Here is a 23073-nt window from a genome sequence, read left to right as displayed (position 1 = left end):
TGGGAACCCCAGGCTGCCGAAGCGGAATGTGCGCACTTAACTGCTGTGCTGCTAGGCTGGCCCCTCTTTAGTACTTATGAATGAAATTTTCAATGAACTTTTTTCCTTTAACAGTATGGAAAAAAGGAATTATGTTTTATATTTTAGTAGGCTGTTACAGTGAAGTTTAGTGTTCTCACAGTGTTGTGGATTACTCAAGTAATTCCTGAAGTAATCTACAATTGCTCAAGTAATCTACAACTGGGTGAATAAGAAATATAATCATTTTGGCCTGCCTCTTGAAATAGATTTGACAGTATAACTGAGACTGTGTCAGACCCAGGCAAAAATGGATTTCATTAACTGCTTTAAAATAATGTTTAGTTTTGGTTCGAGCATTTATGTATCTCCTTTACTCCTCCTAATCAATATGCAAGAGTAGTTTTTCATCATTTATATTCTTGGAGATATGATACGCATCTGTTTTTTGTTTTGTGCTGTAGTCTGTGTCCTGAATCTGATACCCAGTCTTTCCAACTAAACTGTGAATTCCTCAGAGAAGGGGGCTTGTTGTTGTAGTTACTTCTGTCTCCTGTATTTTATCTCCTGTACCTTTTCCAGTGTTTACAAAACACTGTATTTTAAAACAGTGTTTGCCTAATGATGGTATTAAGTGTTTAGGAAGGAAAAGAACAGAACGGGGGAGCACAGTGAGAAAATTGGAAAATGACAGACTTGTGTATCACATTCAAACTTTGTATTTTTGTGTCTGTGAAATCATTGCGTGCATGTATTTCTAATTTTAAATCCATTTTTTGGTATATGGTAGTTGGATCTGCACTGGGACCTGATTTGCGTTTCCATGGAGCATCGTTATACTTGGTGTTGCGGTGTTGGCACTTACTGCATGGTTGGGTGTTGCTTAATGACGGGGATGTGTGTTGTGTTAGGCAGTTTCATCGTTGCGTGAACATCATAGAGTGTACTTACACAAACGTAGATGATATGGCCTACTACACACCTCGGCTGTGGTGCTAATCTCATGGGACCGCCATTGTATATGCTGTTCATTGTATATGCAGTTCGTTTTGCGGCGCATGAGTGTGTTGGGATCAAGTGATCTTTAAGGCCCTTTCTAGCTCTTTGGTTTCTGTGATTTGTGAATTTGGTATTTCCAGTTCTCACAATTTTTAGTAATTGACAACTATTTATATTTTTTATAAATATATCTGAATGGTTACAGAAAATTTACAGGAAGTTTTTGAAATGGTAAAAAGGTTCTGTCTTTAAATTTTCGTTCTCCAGAAACTTTGTTGTTCATCTGCATGTATTACAAATCTAATACTTAAATATTGTTTAATAATAGAAGAGAGTAAATACAGAGCAAGGAAATCACACATTTTAGTGTCTTTCTCCTTAGTCTTCCTATAGAGAAGACAAACAATTAAACAGACCACAGTCTTAGGATAGACCAGGCCTAATTTTTCTTCTAAGTTTCAAACGCTCCCTTCATTGTCTAACACCTCATTGCAGCTGACATGTCCCCTACAGTTTGAGTCAGCTGGAGGCTTTGCCATGTAATTAATGCATAATTGAAACCTCCTCCACACAGTTAGAGTACTGGCTGAAACCAGTAGCTCGTGTTGGCTTAGATTCTATTTGGTTTCATGTAAAACTGAGGATTCTTCACTTTTCGAGCCCTTTAATAAGTAAATGAAACAAAACAAAATAGAGCCCATCTTAACCTTTAACATCCTAAATAACAAAATTAAGATTATATTATAAAGTATTAAAAAGCACATTGTACATTTCTAAGCATGATCTTAAGAGAAGTTTTAGACTGTAAATTTACTGATTGGGTGGCATTTGTGATTCTGGCCATGACGGCAGCCTCACAGGGCAGAGTTCAAAGAGGAGACGTGCACTGCGAGAGTGCTCCAAAGATGTGCGGAGGGCTCCCCTTGCACTGGTCAGATACTGTTGAGCACGCATGTGAGGAAACTCCTGAAGGCCTGGGCAGGGGCAGGGAGAACAGGGGACTGGAGCTCACCCTGAGCCTGAGGAGTTCACGCTGGCAGCAGCCACAGGCAATGCAAAATGATTCAGCCACTTTGGAAAACAATGTAGGAGTTTCTTAGTTTTTTATCATTGCATTGAAGATGTTATTGTACTATTTTCTAGCTTTCCTTTGTTGATAATATAGGTCAGCTGTTAGTGTGATAATCAGTCATGAAGGAAATCTGATTTATCTGGGCATTTTAAAGATCATTTTAAATTTGTTTATCTGCTATAACTAGATGTAGATTTCTTATATACCCCACTTTGGGATTTGTTAGAAGTAAATCTGTGGATTTGTGTTTTTCTTCAGTTCTGGAAGTCTTGCCCCTTATCTCCTTAGATATCACTTCTTTCTCCCCTCCTCCCCTTTTTTTCTTTTTCTCGAACTTAAATGAGGCATCTGTAGAGCTTCTCATTCCATCACCCATGTCTCTTAAGCAATCCCCCTCTGTTTCTCGTCCCCTGGAATTCTTGATCGTTTCTTGAGATTTGACGTCTAGTTGTCTGTCTCTTTGGCCATGCCTAGTCTGGTGTTAAGTCTATCCATTGCGTTTTAGAATTGGGATATCTTACTTTTCAATTTTAGTGATTCTGTTTTGTTCTCTTCCAAATCTTTGGTCTTTTCAAAATGATTTTTATCCCTGTACATATTTGCGAGCTCATCTTAGGGGCTTTGATCTCTGACAGTTGTGTCATTTGAAATCCTTAGTTATCTTTTTCTTTGGACTGTTGTTTCACTCATGATACCTCATTTCTGTGTGTATTTAGTTTGTTACTATTCATTTAATGTTTTTTCATTTACTCATTTACTGTTCATTTTCCTTGGAATTTTTTCCTGTGGAAATTCTTTGATTTTCAGAATGAAGGTGGAAGTACTCCAGAGAAGACTTGTATTGTATTTGTGTCTGCTGAGCACCCGGGAGCATTGCCATCAAACATCGCTTTTAAATTCTCAGTTTGAGATTTTTTAATATCCAGATATTATTGTTAATTCCTTTTTTTTTCAAATTTCAATTTCTTTTATTTAAGAAAAAAGAAAACTATATTTTTAACTTGGGAAACATCCATAAACTTGTTCTGTTTTCAAAATAATCTTAAAGTCTAGAACTAATCTTGCTATATCATCTCATGTGCATTTTTTTCTTGGACAATAGTAATAAAGTTATTTCAGTAGAACTTTGCTTGTTTAAACACTAATGACTTAACCATATCACCCATACTCCTTACACTCACGGAATGTAAAGTGGAATAAATAAATGGCAAATATTGGATAAGTTAGTGGACTTCACAGTATTTCTCCAAATCACGTTTGTCCATTCACCATATCAATTGTCCAGTCTCAGTTGTGCAATTCTGGTTGTATTTGTTAGACACTTTTAGTTGTAAGTGATAAAAACCAACTCAGAGTAGCTTTATCAAAAAATAATTTATTGGTTCAAGATAACTTGAAAGTCCTGGCTTCTGATACAGCCGGACTCAGTGCTCAAACGATGTAATCAGGAGTTGGTCTCTCCATCTCCCAGGCAGGTTGTCCTCCGTCAGGGGCAGAGGTGACTGTCAGAAACTCCAGGTAGGCAAACACAGAAGACAGACACTGCTTGTTTCCCAGTACTTCCAGCAAAAATCCCAGGATTAAGTTTCATTGGCCTCGCTTGGATAACATGTTTATTTCTCAACCAGTCACTGTGGTCAGAGTTGTTAATTCTGGCTTCAAGTCCAGGTGAGGTACAGTTGCAGTTCTGAGGTTTGATTTTCCTTACGATTGCCAGGGTGTTAGTTAGGGCTGGGGTGAAGAGGGCAGGAAAAAGAGTGGGCAGTGGGTTTGTTTCTAGTTTACCATTATACTGAACTTGACTCCTGAGAGTCTTAGCTTTTTAAAAGATGGAACTGCTGTTAGATTCCCTACCTTGAGCAGAATTTGGCCTTGTTTCCTATTTCAGGAGCCCAGTGAAATAAAGTAAAACCAAGGCTTAAGTTTAATTAGTTTGCCGGTGCCTTTTATGGATAGAAGTTTGCAGTGTTATTCTGACTTCTTTGGGTTCCCTTCTTTACTCAGTCTTTGGTCCAAGAATTCTTAACTTCTTGCTAGCTAGCTTAGAGATGCCTTTAAGATGTTCTTTATACTTTATCCTACTTTGGAAAACTTTATGACAGTTTCGTGTAAAGTTAAATGTACCCTATGACCCTACAGTTCCACTTATAGGTATTTATATAAGAGAAATGAAAACATATGTCCACAAAGAGACTTACACAAGAATGTTTATAGTAGCTTTATTTGTAATAAGCCCAATTTTGGAACCACCCAAATGTTCACCACAGGAGAATGTATAAATATTGTGGCATATCCACACAATAAAATTCTTCTCAGCAATAAGAAAGAATGAACTACCTCTATGCCCCACAGCATGGATGAATGTGAGAAACATTAAATTGAATGAAAGAAGCCAGGCACTAAAGAGTATGTCCTGTACAATTCCACGTACATGAATTCATGGAACAGGCAGAAGTGATCTGTGGTGATGGAAAGAAGAATAGTGGTTGCCGATTCGGGGAGGGAGGATGGGGATTTACTGAGAGGGGCACGAGGAAACTTTTCTGGTTTCTTGCAGATATTCTGTATCTGGATTGGAGTGGTGCTTACACTGGGTATACGTTGATGCAAACTGGTCTGTTTGTGAATTTCACTTTGTGTAAATTTTATGTCAATAAAAATGTTGCTGTGTATGCAGAAATACACTGAAATGAAGCAGAGGCATAAATTTGATATTTGTGAAGCGTATATTCCTTGCAGGAATGACCTCACTCCCATGTTTTCTTACAAAGCAACAGCCAAGTGCATTATGGAACCCGAGAAAGGAAGATCCCTGTAGATGAAACTGTGTTGCTTTCTTGTTCCTGAGATGCATATGAAGGGATCAAGCAGTACATTTGAAGCCAAGAGAAATGACGAGTATCTGTCCCTACCCTCCGCCCGCCCCATAATGCCTCTGATTTACCTGGAGTGTCATTAAGGCATTATCCTAGTTTAATTGGGAGTATTTTTTTTAAATTCTTTCTTAGTAGTACAAAATGGCATATCCAGTAGTCATTGGGGCCTTAGGTTTGATGAACTACAGTAGGAAGAATGGCTAAAATTCATATTGACTAGATGTGTAGTAGTTATCTTTTTAGTGGACTCAAGTTTAGGGGAATAGGTAGGAAGTCTGTCCTTGTTATCAAATGAGATCAAGGCTGAAAGGCATTTTGAAATACAGCTACTTTTTACTGCTAACAGAGAAATCTACTGTTCTAAGGAAAGGCCTAGATATATGCAGAAATTAAAATACTAGAGCATGTAAAAATTCTAGGACTATAGTTAAAGAACCATGTTAGTGACTCTGAACTTTAATAAAACTTAACATCAACAAATAATATAAACATGCAAATGCTGTATCTCTCATTTCTTATGCATTAAAAGTTGAATTTGCTGTGTAATAGACTTTTTAAGTTGAATATTATAATAGATCACTCATTTGTATATATAATTCATTCATTATTAAACTTTATAAGTAATTTTATACCTTTACAACATTAAAGTTCAAAAGCTAGAAAAGAGGGAGATGCAATATTTAAGAATTTAAACATTTTAATCCCATCTAAATATAGACTAAGATAAATTAAAGCAAAGCGCCTTTCTCTTGGCAGTAAGACCGTCTGTTCTGTGTGTCTGAAACATGAGCCTCAAGAGGGCAGGGGCTGTATTTGTACAACTATGTGTATTGTGTGATGTAGCACAATGTGTTGCGTATACTCTTCACGTAATATGTCTTTGTTATTTGTGTCTTTATATTAGGACGGCTTCCATCAATGCAAGTCTATTAATTTCTAAAAAAATTCATTATTCAAAGTGTTAGTATTGTATCTGGCATTTTCTAAGTGGGCTTGGTTAATAAATAACCGGAATCCATCAGGAGTAAAATGATTATCTGGGAGAAATTTTTAGTGATACGTCTGTCAGTCTTAACTTTTCCATCATATGTGATATGGATGTGAAAACAATGAGCTCAAAAGTGAGGTTCAGTATAATCACAATCTCCATGTACTAGTTATCACTGCATGGTGAACCAGGGTGTGGTGTTGAAGTTTTTCAAAGGACCCTACCAAGTGCAGCCTGTCATGCATCCTCTTTTGTCTCTTATCCTTAACTTTAGAAGCAGAGTGATATTCAGTGCCGTGACTGCATTGCCTCCATTAAAGTGGAGAGGTCAGACCATAGCTAAGAAAGTATGCTAATACACTGTGTATTAGAAGTGTGTATGTTTAAAAAAAAAAGTAAGACTGTTTTAAAGTACTTTGTGAGCACTAACAAATCTAGAGCTGGCAACAGCTCTGCAGATTGCTGAACTATTTTTGAGAATATCTGTTGATGGTACAGTAGAGAATTGAACCACAGAGTTGGTAATTTACTGAAATAGACAATTGACATACACTGATTTAATTTCCTTACTTTAAAATTTGTGAAGTAACCCTGAAATTTGATGGCATTTTTCTAGTTTTGCTGAGGTATAAATGTGAAAAGGAGTGTTTTGTGAAGCTCCTGGATAGGCTAAGACACCTACCCAGGAAGAAACCTGGCTAGCCACATAGCTTCATTTCAGGTGACCCGTTGATTTATAGTAAAATTTCCCTCTGAGAGCATTTGAGAAATCAAGGATTAGTGTGGTCCTTCATGTAGCCCTGGAGAAGGCTGAGTGCTAGATGAATAAATATAAATCGTGTGTGTCCGTGTGAGAGACACAGACACAGAGAGAGAGACACACACACACGCACACACACACACACACACACACGGGCTTATGTGAAAGCAAAGCCCCATACTGTTCAGGCATTATAATCTGTACATGCAGAGTGGGTTTATTTTAAAAATAAACATTTTTGGTTCAAAACCATCAATATTTAAAAAATGATTTCTAAATATAATTTATTTTCCTATTTGTATCACATTGAAGCACTTGACCTTTTCTCATCTGTGTTTTTTCAAAGATTTGTCCCATCCGATGAGAAGAAGAAACAAGGCTGCCAACGAGAAAACGAAACCCTAATACAGAGAAGAAAAGACCAGATGCAACCAGGGGGCACTGCAATTAGTGTCACAGTTCCTTACAGGGTAGTAGACCAGCCCCTTAAACTTATGCCTCAAGACTGGTAAGATAATCTATATTTTTTACATAGTCATTAATTTTTTATATAATGAACAAATATCCAGTTTTGTGATGAAGTGTTAGTAGAACCCGTTCTTGAAAGCTATGTTACTGTCTCATTTGGTTATCAATAATGTTAACATTCTAGTACTACGTAAATGAGTTTATATTTTGGATACCTAAACTTCTGTTTTACTTATAAGAAGAAACGCTTCTGGAAAACGTACAGAGTAAAACTTCTTTGCATTTGTCCATTTGTTCTGAATAAGCTTTTAGAACAAAACTTTCAAACAGACTAATGTTATTTTGAGGGCCTATATTTTAGATTTTTGATTTGGAGAATTAAGATTTTCTGATAGGAAATGTTAAGTGAAGGCATTGTTACTTTTATTGTAAGGGAATAATTTAATAAAAAGAACGTTACCCTGGTTTAACTCTTTTATTGCATTAAAATGTCGTTTAAGAAAATACTAAGCTATTTATAGTATAAAGTACCTATAAATTTGTATATATGAAATATCTTAAATTACTTCGTTAATCGAAGCTGGAGTAAAAATACAGAGTCTGAGAGTGCATCTCTGTGACATAGAGATGCAACACATTGGTGCATTAAATGAAATTGGCCTTTGAAGTACTTTTTAGTCTTCAGATATTAGGAAGTCAGCCATTGAGAATATTAGTATGTCAGAAATTTACTAAAGAAAAAAGGGTCTTTAACAGAGATACCTTGAGTAATATATGAAGTGAATAAGAAAAAAATTTTAGCTACCAAGTTTAAAACGTGTGGGAAGTAGGAAAGTTACACCATTTGTATTATATGTTTGCAAAAAATGACAGTACAGTGTGTACAAGCGCCATCACTTTGCTACAAAATATTGCTTATGTATGTGAGTTAGGTTCCTACCCATTGGTGTCATGATCTAGGAATAATACCTTCCTTACCTTTCTTCTTTTCTTTTCTGTTAATTGTCCTTTCAAGAATTCACTGGGAAGAGTTTTTGTATTCTCTTACTCCTCTACTAGCCCTATGAGACCTACTAGGAGCCATGTGACCCCTATCTAGCAAATTCCCTTTAGTTTGGCAGGCATCTTGGGCTTTCAAGTATTGTATGGTACAAGTTACATCATACAGTTGAGGCCATTTAATAGTGTGCTGCATTACCAAAGATGGTTTTGGCAGTACGGGGCATATATCCCGTGAAAGGAGGAAATTTTTTATTTAAGATTTGATTTTAACCTTAGGGACTTTGAGAAGGTTAAGATCTAAGCTGTGGTTTTTCACAGTACCTTTGATCGTTCCCATAGGTCTTTTACTTGAGTAGAAGGTAACCATTGTTTAATGTTTTGTTGAGGGTAGAGAGTCTCCATTTAATGCAGTGTTTATGAAAGTGTGGTCCATGGACCTCTGGGCATTCCCAGGACCCTTTTAGGGAGTTGTGTGGTCAAAACTATTTCCATAATAATAGGGCTTTTCTCATCGTTTGCCAGTCCTCCCTCAGGGGCAATAGCATAACCAGTGCACAGGCTTGATCATTTATTTCCCTCTCCTCACACCCTCTCTCCTTGCCCCGCTTCCCTCCTCCCTTGCTCTTCTGGCTGGTGGACTGTTCTCTGGTATGCCGGTTCACTTCTGCTTTCTCACCTGTGAAATGGGGATGATGATGGTACTCACTCCTTTGGATTGTTTTGAAGATTAAATGTGTTAACAGAAGGAACGTGTAAAGTGCCTAGAACAGCACTGGCAGCTAGTAAATGCTCGGTGATCTTACCAGTGTTAACTGTTCCTGTCGATGTTGTGGTTTTGTTCCCACCTCTTTACTTGTAGGCTTAAGCTGTTTATGGCAGTTAGACGTATTATAATTTCTCAATTTAATTAAATATATTGTAAACGAGTGAAATATGAGGGCCTAGAAAGAGATTTGTTCTTTTAGGAAAATGAAGTTGAATCGTTGGAGAAACAAGTTACTTTAAAAAAAAACTTACAGAGTTTAGGATTAGTGAAATAGCTCTAAAACAGTTGGAAAAATTAAAAAATCTAGATGATTTCTGTACTCAGATTACTTTCCAAATAATTGGAGGAACTTAAGAGTAAGGCCTTGGGGCTTCATAAAATGGTTGGTGAATTACTATAGAATTACCTTACTATATAAGGTTTTTAATTAAAGTAAAATATTTAAGATGTCCTTAAATTTTTTTAGTGAAGTATAATTGACATGCTATTATTATGATTAGTTTCAGGTATACAGCATAGTGATTCCGTATTTTTATAGATTATGAAATAGCACCACGCCATGGCTAGTTACCGTACGAAGTTATTCCAGTATTGTTGACTGTGCTCCCTGTGCCACACTGCAACCCCATGACTTCTTTATTTTATGACTGGAAGCTTGTACCTCTTGGTCCTCTTCACCTATTTCACCCATCTCTTCTCCCTGCTCCGCTCTAGCAACCGCTAGTTTGTTCTCTGTATCTGTGAGTCTGTTTCTGTTTTGTTTGTTCATTTGTTTTGTTTTTTAGATTCCACATATAAGTGAAATCATGTGGTATTTGTCTCTGTCTGACTTATTTTCATTTAGCATAGTACCCTCTAGGTTTATCCACGTTGTTGCAAATGGCAAGAGTTCATTCTGTTTTATGGCTGAGTAATATGCCTTTGTATGTTTGTACCACATTTTCTTTCTTTATTCATCGATTAATGGACACTTAGGTTACTTCCATATCATGGCTATTGTAAATAATGCTGCCGTGAACATAGGAGTGTATATATCTGTTCAAATTAGTATTTTCATTTTCTTTGAATATATACCTAGAAGTGTAATTACTGGATCATGTGGTAGTTCTATTTTTAATCTTTTGAGGAACTTCCATACTGTTTTCCATAGTGGCTGCACCAATTTACATTCCCACCAGCAGTGCCCAAGGGTTCCCTTTTCTCCACATCCTCGCCAACACTTGCTCTTTGTGGTCTTTTTGATAATAGCTATTCTAACAGATGTGAGGCAGTATCTCATTGCGGTTTTGATTTGCATTTCCCTGATGATTAGTGATGTGGAGCATCTGTTCACGTGCCTCTTGGCCATCTGTATGTCTTCTTTGGAAAAATGTCACTTCAGGTCCTCTGCCCATCTTTTTTTTTTTTTTGAGGAAGATTAGCCCTGAGCTAACATCTGCTGCCAATCCTCCTCTTTTTGCTGAGGAAGACTGGCCCTGGACTAACATCTGTGCCCATCTTCCTCTACTTTATATCTGGGACACCTGCCACAGCATGGCTTGACCAGTGGTGCATAGGTCTGCACCCGGGATCTGAACTGGCGAACCCTGGGCCACTGAAGCAGAACGTGTGAACTTAACCTGTGTGCCACCAGGCTAACACCTCTGCCCATCTTTTGATCGAATGCTGGGGGTTTTTTTTTTTTTTTTTTGAGTTGTATGAGTTCTAATTTATGTATTTTGGATATTAATCCCTTATCAGATAATATCATTTGCAAATATCTTCTCCATTCAGTAGGTTGCCTTTTTGTTTTGTTGCCAGTTTCCTTTGCTGTGTAAAAACTTGTTAGTTTGATGTAGTACCATATGTTTACTTTTACTTTTGTTACTCTTGCCTGAGAAGGCAATCCAAAAAAATATTACTAAGACCAGTGTCAAAGAGTTCACTGCCTATGTTTTCTTCCGTGGTTTCAGATCTTACATTTATGTCTCTAATCCATTTGAGGTTTTTTTTGTATGTGGTGTAAGAAAGTGGTTCACTTTCATTGTTTTGCATGTAGGAGTCCAGTTTTCCCAACAAAGATGTGTTTGAATTTTAAATGATTTTCTTTTAAAACCAACTTTTTTGATGAACAGATCAACTGCTGTTCCCTATTGCATGGGAAAAGTGGGCTCTTACTCTAATTCATAGAAGGGAAGAGAAAAAGGCTGAAAAGATCACATATAAGGATTGTGCATATAATTATGTTTAAAAGACTTATGCGCAAAAAACCGATGCATGGGCAGTATAGCAGTCCTTAATGCACTCTAATGGTAACGGCGTAATGAACAGTTCCGGTAACGTACTTGGCTTGCCTCAGAGAAGTGTTGACAGGAGGCTGCATCACATGTGTAACTATGAGACTCTCCTTAAGGACTTACCCTGACCAGAGCTCATGTTTGAGATGTTCTCTCTCCACTCTTCCCCCCCCCCCCCCCCCACCCCTCTTCTATGTTCAGGGACCGAGTTGTGGCAGTTTTTGTGCAAGGTCCTGCGTGGCAGTTCAAGGGTTGGCCATGGCTTTTGCCTGATGGATCACCAGTTGACATATTTGCTAAAAGTAAGATTCTCTTTATTTTTACTGCTTATCCAATATAGAAATGCTCTTACTTTAAGAGAAAGAGCCATCCACGGCTCTGTGTATATGTGTCATATCAAAGAATTCCTATTAAGTAGCATGTATAATGTTAATTTTTAAGCACTTGTGAAATATTTTTAAAGCCTTTTTTGAACATTAATATTGCCTGTGTATTCATATCTAAAAATGAATTAGCACCTATTCCGCAACATTAATAATTACTTTTTAGGTCGCTTAAAAATCATTAATGTTGTTGCATGTCCATACAATTTTATTAAAATTGATGGCCAGTTTTTAAGTGGATTGACTTGCTGAACCATAGTGTGTAGCTGTAACTTGAAGTGCCGTGTGACTTTGCCAGCTCTCCCATTGCCTGGCATGATTATAGCTGATTGGCTGCTTCTCTTCGTTCAGGTCTCAGCTCATGTATTCTCTCCTTTTAAGAACCCTTCTCTGACCGCCCTGGAAATAGCCATCACCTCCTCCCAGTTACTCTCTCAGCTGTTTCATTTTCATGATAGCACTTACCAACGCTTCATCTTACCCGTTATTTTTATATCTTTGTCATAAGTCTTCCCTGGTTAGAATGCAAATTCCAAGGTGGAAGGAGCCTTCTCTGCCTTGTGCACCCTTGTATCATCAGCACAGAAGAGTGCCTTCAGTGGATATCTGTTAAATGACTGGATTTCATGTGGCTTATCTTTTACTGACCATATATTTTTATATATTGGTATACCAGAAGTAGATGAATGTAGCCTGTTGTTTTGCTGGTAGGGGTATTCCAATTATTATTCAATTCAGGTACCCAATTAAGTTAGTAATATTAGTAAAATTACTTTTTAAAAAGCATTCTCATAAGACACATATGTTTATTAAAAACGACAGCTTTTAGTTATTATGAATGTAGATTGTGCTTTGAAAGCCAGCCCTGTTTTTGGCAACTTCAGGTTTTGTTAGTGGTACTACCATTCTTTCCAGGCTAGAAACTGCCCAGGCTGGAAAGTTTGAAACATTTATTCTCCTACCTTCATTCATTTTTAAACATGAATTCTAATACTACTAATATTATGATAACTTTTTATATGTTATTTCTGAAACTTGAGTAGTGCACAGAGTTGATAAATAGAAAATTAAAGATATAGAGAGAATGAGAATTTTAGTGAAAGTAAAATATCAGTGAACATGAGTGTTGTGTTTAGTCTGCTTGCTTGCCTTGTTGAATAGTATTGTAGTAAGAAATGATCAGAATGTCTTCAAGATGTAAATGCTCTCTGAATTTCATTAAGAATATAACAAACTGTTTTGTTCAGATTGTTAGTCTTCTGAGTTAGCTAAGAACATAGAGACTTTTTTTAAAAGTTATCAATTATAATTTTCTTCTATGAATTATTCTTTCTCTTCAACCTTCCTCGTTTACTGATCCTTTCTATCATTATTTAAGATGAAGGTATTCTTGCCCCTTCCGTCTCAAAACAAACAAACAAAACAAAACTCTTTCGTAGCTTGACCTCCCCTTTCCTTCCAGCTCATTCTCTTTTTCTTTTACAGCTCAGCTTTTAAGAGAATTGCCTCTACTGAATCACTTTGTGTTCAATTCTCAATCCACTGTAGTCTGGCCCTCTTGCCATCCACCGAACTGTTCCCACCAAGCTCACCAGTTTCCCACCAAGACCAAATGTTGGCTGCTTTTGACCTCCTCATCAGAGTTTGACTCTCTTGACCCATTTTCTCCTTTTTAAAATGTTCTTTTCCAAGAACTTATTATGCTTTCTCAGACTCTCTAGCTACTTATCCTCTGGCTTTCAACAACATATTTATGTTCCCATATCTCTTCTCTTTTAATTATAATTACTTTTTCAAGGAGATCTGATAGCTTTTAATCACTCGTTCTAAAAGTTGTGTCTCTAGCTTGATATTCTGATCATCTCTCTCGATGATTATCAGATAACTCCTCTGTGAGGTCGCATTTGTACATCAAACTCATCCTGTTCCAAATGGAATTGTCTTATACTCTCTGTCATCCCCAGACTGTTTTTCCCTCTCGATTAGTTTTTTAAGTAATTTGCTTAAGCTAAAAATGTAGGAATATATTATGTCTTAGCTTTTAGTTGGTCGCCTTGCTTTCACTCTTGCCTCTTCCAGCTTCCCACCCTTTTCCCTGTAACACACGTTGAGAATGATAATGTCCATGTAGCATGGTGGGGCTGAGGGTATTTGGGAGCATCTGTATGGGCCTTGGTAAAAAATTGTATTGTACATAATAATAAAATACAGAAAAATAATAAAGTACATAATAAAAAATAAAATAAAATAATAAAATGCAAAATAATAAAATAATAAAATAAAATAAAATAAAAGATACTAAACATTGAATAGTATAAAATTGCCAAATAAAATCTTTTCAAAATTATAATGAGAAATTTAAGCTTGTAACTGGATATAGCTTTTTTCAGTGTTATCTTTTATTCTTGAGATGGCTACGTACATTTGTTGATCAAGATTTTTAAATGATGATTTCTTCAAATTTTTGCTACTTATCATTGACAAAATTTTTTCATTTAATAATCTTCTGTATTAGATTGTTCTTTTGTCGTTTGACATGCCTTCATTTTATCTACTAAATATTATTCAAGAGCACTGTTTCTGTTTCTTTTTGTTCCCCCAAGAAAATGTTGACACGGTTCATGCTGTTTGCAAAAAATGAACAATTCTGAATTGTGTGAAGTATTTTGCTTTAGTGTTCATTGTGCCACCAGATAACTGGCTAAGTCATGTAAAAGAACTTTGTTTCCTTTGTTTTTTACTGAGGCTTAAAAACTTTTAAGTCTGTCTGGATAAGAAAGATGTTTCATAGTAATGTCTTGGTGTAAGTTTGCTTGCCACTATTGCTTCATGCTAACACAGTATTTTCTATGATGAGAGAAATCTTACGTTTCCTCATTTGTGACTTAAACTTTTCGGACTCTGATATTTTAGCTTTAATTTTAAAAGATCTCTATTCTGGTGGGGAAATAAATACTGTATAAACTAAATCTATTGAAGTTATTAAGGGGGACTGTAGGCCTTTGTAGCTTTAGATAAATCATTTTTAAAAGTCTAACTCATATATTTTTAAGAATGGTTTAAAGTGATCATATTGGGAAAATACAAAAGTGAAACATGTGGGGCCAGCCCGGTGGTGCAGCGGTTAAGGTCACTCGCTCCACTTCAGCAGCCTGGGGTTCGCCGGTTCTGATCCTGAGTGTGCACTTATGCACTGCTTCTCAAGCCATGCTGTGGCAAGCGTCCCACATATAAAATAGAGGAAGATGGGCATGGATGTTAGCTGAGGGCCAGTCTTCCTCAGCAAAAAGAGGAGAATTGGTGGCAGATGTTAGCTCAGGGCTATTCTGCCTCAAAAAAAAAAAAAAAAAGAAAAAGAAACATGTAAGCAGGATAAGAAGTATTGAGGTGTTGCTTTTATTTAATTTAAAAATTTCTGAAAATTCAAAAAGTATTTTTTACGCACATAAATATTTTGAAAATGAGTTTTCTGAAGCCATAACATATAGCCCCTGTAGTGAATTAAATTCAAAATGAATACTATATCTGATGAGGGTACCTTTATTTATAAAAGCAAATAATTTAGAAATAATCCTTATGTCTTTTTTCGTGGGCACGACTGATTCATTTTGGATTTCCATCAAGAATTAGACCTTTATTAGTTGTTAACATCAAAAGCTACGAAGCCAGCAGCAGTATGGAACAAGCAACTCATAAATAGCTATCAGCAAAAACAAGAAATAAACCATTTTCTTTTTAGAAACTCCTAATACTGGCTGATAGTGATGATAGTAACAGTCATCTTATATATTAGAAAAAAAGTAAAAAATTGAAAGGAAACATCTTACATGTGCACGTGTAAAACAAAACTCCGCTGATGATAAACTGATTGCAAATGCAGTAATCAGCTAACTAGCGTGATTCATCACGATGATCAGGGAGCGAGATGGAAAGTCAGTGTTTGAAGGCCCACCTACTAACCTTTCGCAGCACACGCCAGTTGGGAAGTTTTGCCCAACTGTCTTTTATCTGCCCAACACCCAGAGTTATCTTTTAAAAATAAAAATCAGATCATTTAGCCTTCTTACTTTAAACTTTCCAGTGGTTTATTATCTCATTTGGAATAAAAGACAGATTTTTTTTACCATAGCTGAAGCGTTTCTCCATGCATACAGAGCATTGCCTACAATACAGGTTATACTTGTTTGTAGGGCATTCTGAGGTCGTTTCTATCTCAGGGCCAGTGTATCAACTGTTCCCTCTGCCTGAAATCCTTGTCTCCTAGGTCTTTGCTAGATTCACTTTTTATATCGTTTAATTATTATCTCCTTCTGGGTAACCTTCTCAAGAGGCTTTCCAGTTTCTTCTTTTTCCCTTTTCATCATTTCTTACCAATTTCCATTTGTTCTCACTCCCTAATTATCTCTTGAATCTTTTTCTTGCCGTACATGTATCTTCTCCCCAGTTGATCAAATCTGTCTCTTCTCTAGATTACTAAATTGTATCATTAGTCTCTGCTCAACGCTTTTTAGCGGTTCTCCATGTCTCTGAGCTTAAAAGTCGAACTGTGTAATGTGGCCAACAAGGCCAGCATTGCTCTGAGCCTCTTTGGTCTTCCCTCTTTCCGTTCCCTCCACTCCTTTGCACAGTGCGGTTCCGTTCAGTTTCTTTGGTTCCAGACTGACCCGTTCTCTCCTGGAGCATGCTCTTCTTGCTAACTGGGTCAGCTCTGCTCTGTGTTTGCCTAATTCTTCCTTCACCTTTAGGTCTTAGGTTAGACATCACTGCCTGTGCAAGCCTTTTCTGAATTCCATGGTCTGGGTAAGGTACTCTTTTGTGTTTCTCTGATACCCTACTACCTTTCTCATACTGTATGTGAATAGTCTTTTTCTTATTATTATCCTTCATTGGACCATATACATTTTATCTTACCTTATTCCTCATTTCGGTTGCCAGTGGCTAGCATGTGTAAACCCTCAGTAAATACTTGTTGGAATTAAATGTTTTTGAGGATACCATGGTGCTTAGCATCTATTTCAAAGATTTGGTTATAATAGAGCTTCTGTTGGTGAAAGATTGTTTTTTTGCTTTTGTTGTTTTAGTTAATGTTTGTGTTGGGTATTTTTATTTTTATAAAATATTTTCATAATTTTGATTGCAGTGTGAATAAAAAATATTATTTCCCCCCATTTAGTTAAAGCCTTCCATCTCAAATATGATGAAGTTCGACTAGATCCAAACGTTCAGAAATGGGATGTAACAGTATTAGAACTCAGCTATCACAAACGTCATTTGGATAGACCAGTTTTCTTACGGTTCTGGGAAACATTGGATAGGTAATTCTGATCCTAAAATGCACTTGCTTCTGCTTTATTGTAGTAATTTTCCTGTCTCCTCAGTTAGATTTTAAGTTCCTTAAAGTTGTGCACCATATCCCCCAATTCCCCTTTTCGAAGGTTGTCTAATTTAATGCTGATCTACAGTAGATAATTAACAAAAATCTTTGATATGTTGACTTTAGCAACAGATGGAGAAAGGGCTTCTAGCTTAGTAGAAAGAATACCACACTCTGACTCAGAAGACCTAGATTTTAGTCTTGGTTTTGTCATCTGGCTCTAGTGAGCTGTGTGACCTTTCTCAACTGTTTTCTGTCAATCCAAGGAGCTTGAATTAGGTGATGCCGACACTTTTGGCCAACACCGAAGTCTCTCTGACTCTAGATTGCGTTATGGGTAGCTCATGAAAGGAATTCAGGTTTTGAATTTAATTTCTAATATAAATAGAGTTCTTAAAGCCCTTTACAACAATACCAGTTTTGTAATTGGAAAATTTAAGAACAGCACATGATCACAATTAATACCCCTGAATCTCTTGTTGTTGTTGAGGCGCCCTTTAAAATCTGTAACTGTCTTGGTGTAATAAGTCTTTCACTGAATGTTATGGGTTTCCTCAAAGTCAGAGGTGATTGGTATGCATTATAATTGATAATAGATTAAATTATTATAATTGATATAATTGTTAATATTATAATCAATAATATAACAATTATAATTGATACTATATTATATTATTCTAGCCAGAAGCTCTTACATTATAGAATTTAATAAGGGGAATGTTTAGGTTACTTCAGAAGTTCTTATATTCCCAAAGGTTACAGTGTCAGGTTTCTAGTTTTTTAGGAAACAAAACATCCTATTCCACTGTAGATTGTGAATTTTAAAAAAATGTCAACTTATTTTTACATATAATATTCTAAAAATTCTTAAATTCCTATTATCATTATAACCTATTATAATATTATTTTTCAGGTACATGGTAAAGCATAAATCCCACTTGAGATTCTGAATTGCTTGGTTTCCCCTTTTTCTGGAAATCTGGATTAAGAAGCATGGATATACCTTGATCAAAAGACTGAGACTCAAGCTTTATGAATTTATCAAGAACTTACAAATGAAGAAGGTCACAGATCGATCTTTTCTAAGACCTTACTTGATGCTTTATGCTTCAAAGGGATGATGCCTGTCATCCATATAAGCAAACTTTTTGGCTTATAACTATTTTTTTAACATTAGCCTTCTAGTCTGTAATGGAAATTGTATATTTTGATAGAAGTTTTTTCTCCATTGGTTAAATTAGCGTTACTTAAAATTTGTTTCTTTAGAAAATAAATACAGGTTATAAATGTGTATAAATTTAGAGGTTATAAGGCTCTCTCAGCCGTCTTGCTTCTGATTTTTCATTGCTCTATAATTCCTTTTATTGAAGATACTATGTGATGAATGGTATTAAATTTTGGTCTCTGGAACTTCCAGAACCAAGCAAAGGGATGTGACTATTTTGAATGAATCAAAATGTCAACCTGTATGTATACTATATCTAGACTTACTCTTCATTTACAAAGGGATAATGAAAACTCGAGAACAAGTCTTCAGCTTTGGTTGAACTGTTCAGCCTTTTCAAGCCTTCTTACTTATAATGAATGCATCTAATGAATGTACGTTCTTCTCACTGACTTTGGTGATTTTAAAACCTAGAATGGTATATTTCTATCTGTGATATCTTTCCACTTGAAAAATCTCAAAACACAGCTTAAAAACCTAGTAGGCTATAGTACTTTTTATTTTGGGAGCCAGAGTATGATTTGGGGGAAGGAAATGTGTTAGTCCTACTGCAGTATAAGTTTAACTTCCTTAATCTTTTCTCATAAGCCCACCTTTGATTCTTACTTTATATGGCGTAGGGTTTTGAGTCTCCTATTTCTAGGCCTGTTGATCTTGGAGTTCTTATCATCTGTTTCCCCTAAATATTGAGAAACTCTCCCAGGCACCAAAGAACACATTTGCTTAACTAAGTGTCTGAACAGAAACAAGATAAAAACACTGGTATTTTTATGTGCGTATTCAATATCGTATAAAATATGAAACCTCTATTTTAACCTAGTAAAATATTTTACTACTTCTCTAGTTTAGACAGAGTGGTGTTGCATCCCAGTTACAATGAGTGAACGTTTTCATTGAGTCCTGATTTCACCTGTTACTTAAAAGCAACTTGGAACCTTTACTTTCCTAAAGAGTTTTTGTCATTAGGATTGTTGCTGATCATTCAACATATGTCATTTTCTCTGTTTTCCCCCCAGTGATCTCTCTTAGGTTAACATAGTTTTTGTAGCTCCTCCTTATGTTAAGCTGACGTTAGCTGGCCTCATTTTGAAATTTAATGCTATCAGAAAAATGAGAAGCACTTATTAATTTTTTATATAACCACAAAAATCCATGCCAATAGTGAATAGAAAAAAGTATTTATTCATATGGAAGTCACTAGGTTCTTCAGAACAAAAGCAGCCAGCATTTTAAATTATTAGATTTTAGGATATTTATAAGGTTTGAACAGATTCTGCCCCCATTATCTTCCTTTCTCTGCATCCTCTCTTCTTGAAAATAAAAGAAAACTTGAATTCGTTCACATTAGAATTTGTCAGCATATAAATCTGTTTTCAAAATAAATTCTGTATTGTATAAACGTTCTCCATGATGAAATAGTCCAGGACTAGAGTCTGTGATATTTTAATGTAAGCTTACTTGTTAAGACTACTGCAGGTGGCCGTGAACTACCTTTCTAGAAAGATTTTTAGTATTTATACGTATGTGTGAAATTTACTTGATACAGAGTATGGTTCAAATTTGAAACATCTACTTTAAACAGGGTTTATTTTTGTATCTTGAATTTGCCTTATGTATATTCAAAGGCTTCTGGAAATACTGTAAGGAGCGTTAGGAAAAGTACAAATATGTGACGTATTTTAAAAATGAGACCCTTAGTATGTTCTTACTTTGTCTTTTTCTTTTTTTGGCAGTTGAGTCCCTTATTTAGGTCCGTGTGATTAATTTCATAGCCATTAATTCTCAAAATAAAACCTTTCGGCCCATCGCTGTTCATTCTCTCGTGACTCCAAGTCCTGTAGCAGCCCCTGTCACGGTGCCTTGCACATAGTAGGCATTCAGCAAATGTTCTGTGTGTGAGTGAACGATGTATTTTCAGTGTAACTGATTTATTACAAAAAACTGCTTTGACTGTACTTGGTCTTGGAGTTTGAAAATAGAGAACTACAGGGACTGAAGAGGCATATGCAGATATTTTAATGGAAATGAAGTACAAGTTCGTAAACTTGACTTACCCATAATTTATTGTTAACTGTAGCCACCCTTGTCTTGTCCTACCTGTAAAAGAAAGCTCCATGTCTTTATTCATCGGGCTCTCTTCTAGTCAGGCTTGTAGGTTTCAGTCAGTCTCTCTCAACCCTGACTGCGCGTTAGACTCATTTGGGGACCTTTTAAAAATATCGTGGCCCAAATTCTGGTTCTGATTCAATTCATCTGGGACGAGATGCGGTCATCAGTACTTTTTAAACGTTCTTCAGGTAATTTTATGTTCAGAAAGGATTGAGAATCACTGGTTTAATTTGTTACTGAAAACAAAACCAGTATTAAATGTTGTGTTTCCTCCTGTTTTTCTTCTTTTTTTTTGTCACCACCCATTGCACTAGACCATCCCCATTATTGGTGGTATTGGCTGATAGATCCACATGACAAATTCAAGTCTTATTTATTTAATATAGGAGTATTTTGCTGTTTAATATTTAAACAATGTTTAATATATTTCATTATAAACTGGTATCATAGTTTATGATTTGTTTCCCATGTGTCCATAGTCTTTACTAACTTTTTTTTACCAGCAGCATGACAGCAATCCATACAGAAATAACTAATTCATAATAAGGAAAATTTTATAATTAATTTTTAAGTAGGAAGAAAGTAAAGTATTAATTTCTTATCTGCCATGCAGAATTAGACAAATAGAGTTTGCTTATGAAAGGAAAGAGGCATACTTTTTAATTGGTCTACAAAGAAAATTAAAGGTAAATTATTCATTTAAATAAAATTCATTATCTAATAAAATTGAAGGAAATATTTTTCCTAAATAAAAATTTTTGTGACTCTTAACAAAATGAAAGTGATGACATTGTTCTTGTTTGAGGGTGGGAAGGTGGTATTTAGCTGCCATATTTCTTGCTATATAACCATTCCATTTTATGGGTGTTAACAATAGGAACGATGATAGAATTTATACTTGTGGCCAGAAGTGAAGTGCCACTTTGCCAGGTAACCATTATCTGAGTCTTAGTTGTTGAACTAATTAGTTTATAAAATTCTTTGAGACCAAAAGTATATTTTATAATATTACAGATACAGCAATTACAAAAGCTGGTCAAAATTAAAACATGAAAAATAAATTTAATTATATTAGCCTTAATATTACTTGACTGAATTTTTATTATTCACTTGGATTTAATAATCAACTGGTTACTCTAACCATAGTATATTACCTTTAGGAATAAAAGGGAGAGGAATGACTGAATTTCACATAAGAATTGGATTAGAGATTTTGAGATGCCATGTCCTGTATGTACTGGCCCAATTCATTGTCACATTTGGATTTATATTGACCCCAGCATGGTTTCTATATTAATACATTGGAATAATAACTAAGGAAAAATTGAAAATGTATAATAGGTGTATAAAGAATTATATTTAGTAAATGCATAATAGGTAATTAATAATACTTTCAGGTTATTGATCTGTTTGGGTTTATATATATTATTTTAGGTAGTGTTTATAAGAGTATCTTGGGAGTTATAAATGTGTGCCATTTAAATGAGTAAATCTAATGAATAAAACTAGTTTTATTGCCAAAATCCAAAAAGTGGGATGATACTATGTGAAATTTAAGTAAATGCTCTCTCTCTCTCAGAATTTTGTTTGCCGTTGAAATTTCTTTCTATCCACTTTAAATTTACTAAAAGCTACTTAACCTCCAAGTTTGATTATAGTGCTTAATAATGTAATGCAATTTATGTGCAGTGTGTAGGCACTATAAATGATTGTCTAGCCACCAATTTGTACTGTTTCTCAAATTGAAGCGGTTCTTGAATGGAGCTTAAATTTGGGCCATGTGACCTGATAAATGTTACACTCATTCTGCTTCCATTTCAGTGGATTTTTACATTTCAGGTTTAATTGTAAATAAAACATTTTTAGCACTTTACATGAAGAGTCTTGGGGACATTCTCACCCCCGCCCCATCCCTTAACCTCCCAACCAAAAACGTTGCCTTTAACCAGGAAGACAGAAACTATATTGTGGGGTAGGATATGGATGACGGAAGTCTTTACATAAAGTGATTCCTGAGGTTTTCAGGCATTGTATTTCTCTGTTTTGGAAATAAATGCAGTATAAGTTTTCACTTTAAAAACGAACGAGTTAAGTACATTTGTAGTATTCTTTTCTGTTAATGAGTTAAATAATGTAAAGAATCATAGTTCTTCATAAAGATAACAAGCTACATGCTCTGCTGAAGTTACAGTTGGGTTATGGTCAAATTTCCTGTGTCCTCATTGTTGTAATAGGATGAAGAGCGTATCCTGGCAAATTATATTATCTTTACAGTTTGAGGTCCTGATTTTAACATTTTATAGTTTCAAAACAAACTGTACTCCCATATAATCAGATCATTAACAGCGTCATCATATTGGTGGTGCCAGTAATAATGTGTGAATCTTCTGCAAGAGAATTTCTTTAATGAGGAGTTTAATGGGCCATATTCGAACTTAATTTCCATTCAATTCATAAGTGCCCACTAAATATGTATTTTATTCTGCTCTTCTGTTCCTTTGATCATCTGCTCTTGAGTGAGCATCCACAGAACTGAAATTGATACAGCATGAGTTGTAAATGCTGTTGGACTTTTTTTAAGGCTCAAAGGTGCCAGTATATAAATAACAGCACATTGCCAAATATGCTTGTTTCTCTCGTTTGCTAAAACACTTTCCTTTTATATTTAATCGTGTAATGATCAGCATTTATGGTGGGTTGGAAGACTTTTCCTCTCAATTTTCTTAAATGACCATTAAAAAAAGCCTGGAAAGTACT

The 23073-nt window shown here is 35.6% G+C and overlaps 1 protein-coding gene across 1 annotated transcript in view; it reads left to right on the top strand.

Moving 5' to 3' along the window:
- The window catches only part of CDC73 (cell division cycle 73), a 116867-nt gene extending 96278 nt beyond the window's left edge, over positions 1 to 20589 (top strand). The window contains exons 14-17 of the mRNA XM_044762645.2: positions 7060 to 7221; positions 11427 to 11527; positions 16782 to 16923; positions 17896 to 20589. Coding sequence (XP_044618580.1) covers positions 7060 to 7221; positions 11427 to 11527; positions 16782 to 16923; positions 17896 to 17932 — 442 coding nt within the window. The 3' untranslated portion in view covers positions 17933 to 20589. The remainder of the gene's footprint in view (positions 1 to 7059; positions 7222 to 11426; positions 11528 to 16781; positions 16924 to 17895) is intronic.
- Positions 20590 to 23073: the final 2484 nt, after the last annotated feature.

This window comes from Equus asinus, chromosome 30 (genome assembly GCF_041296235.1).
Source record: "Equus asinus isolate D_3611 breed Donkey chromosome 30, EquAss-T2T_v2, whole genome shotgun sequence".
Taxonomy (NCBI): Eukaryota; Metazoa; Chordata; class Mammalia; order Perissodactyla; family Equidae; genus Equus; species Equus asinus.
Note: the sequence above shows the minus strand (reverse complement) of the source record. Positions and strands in the feature narration are given on the sequence as shown.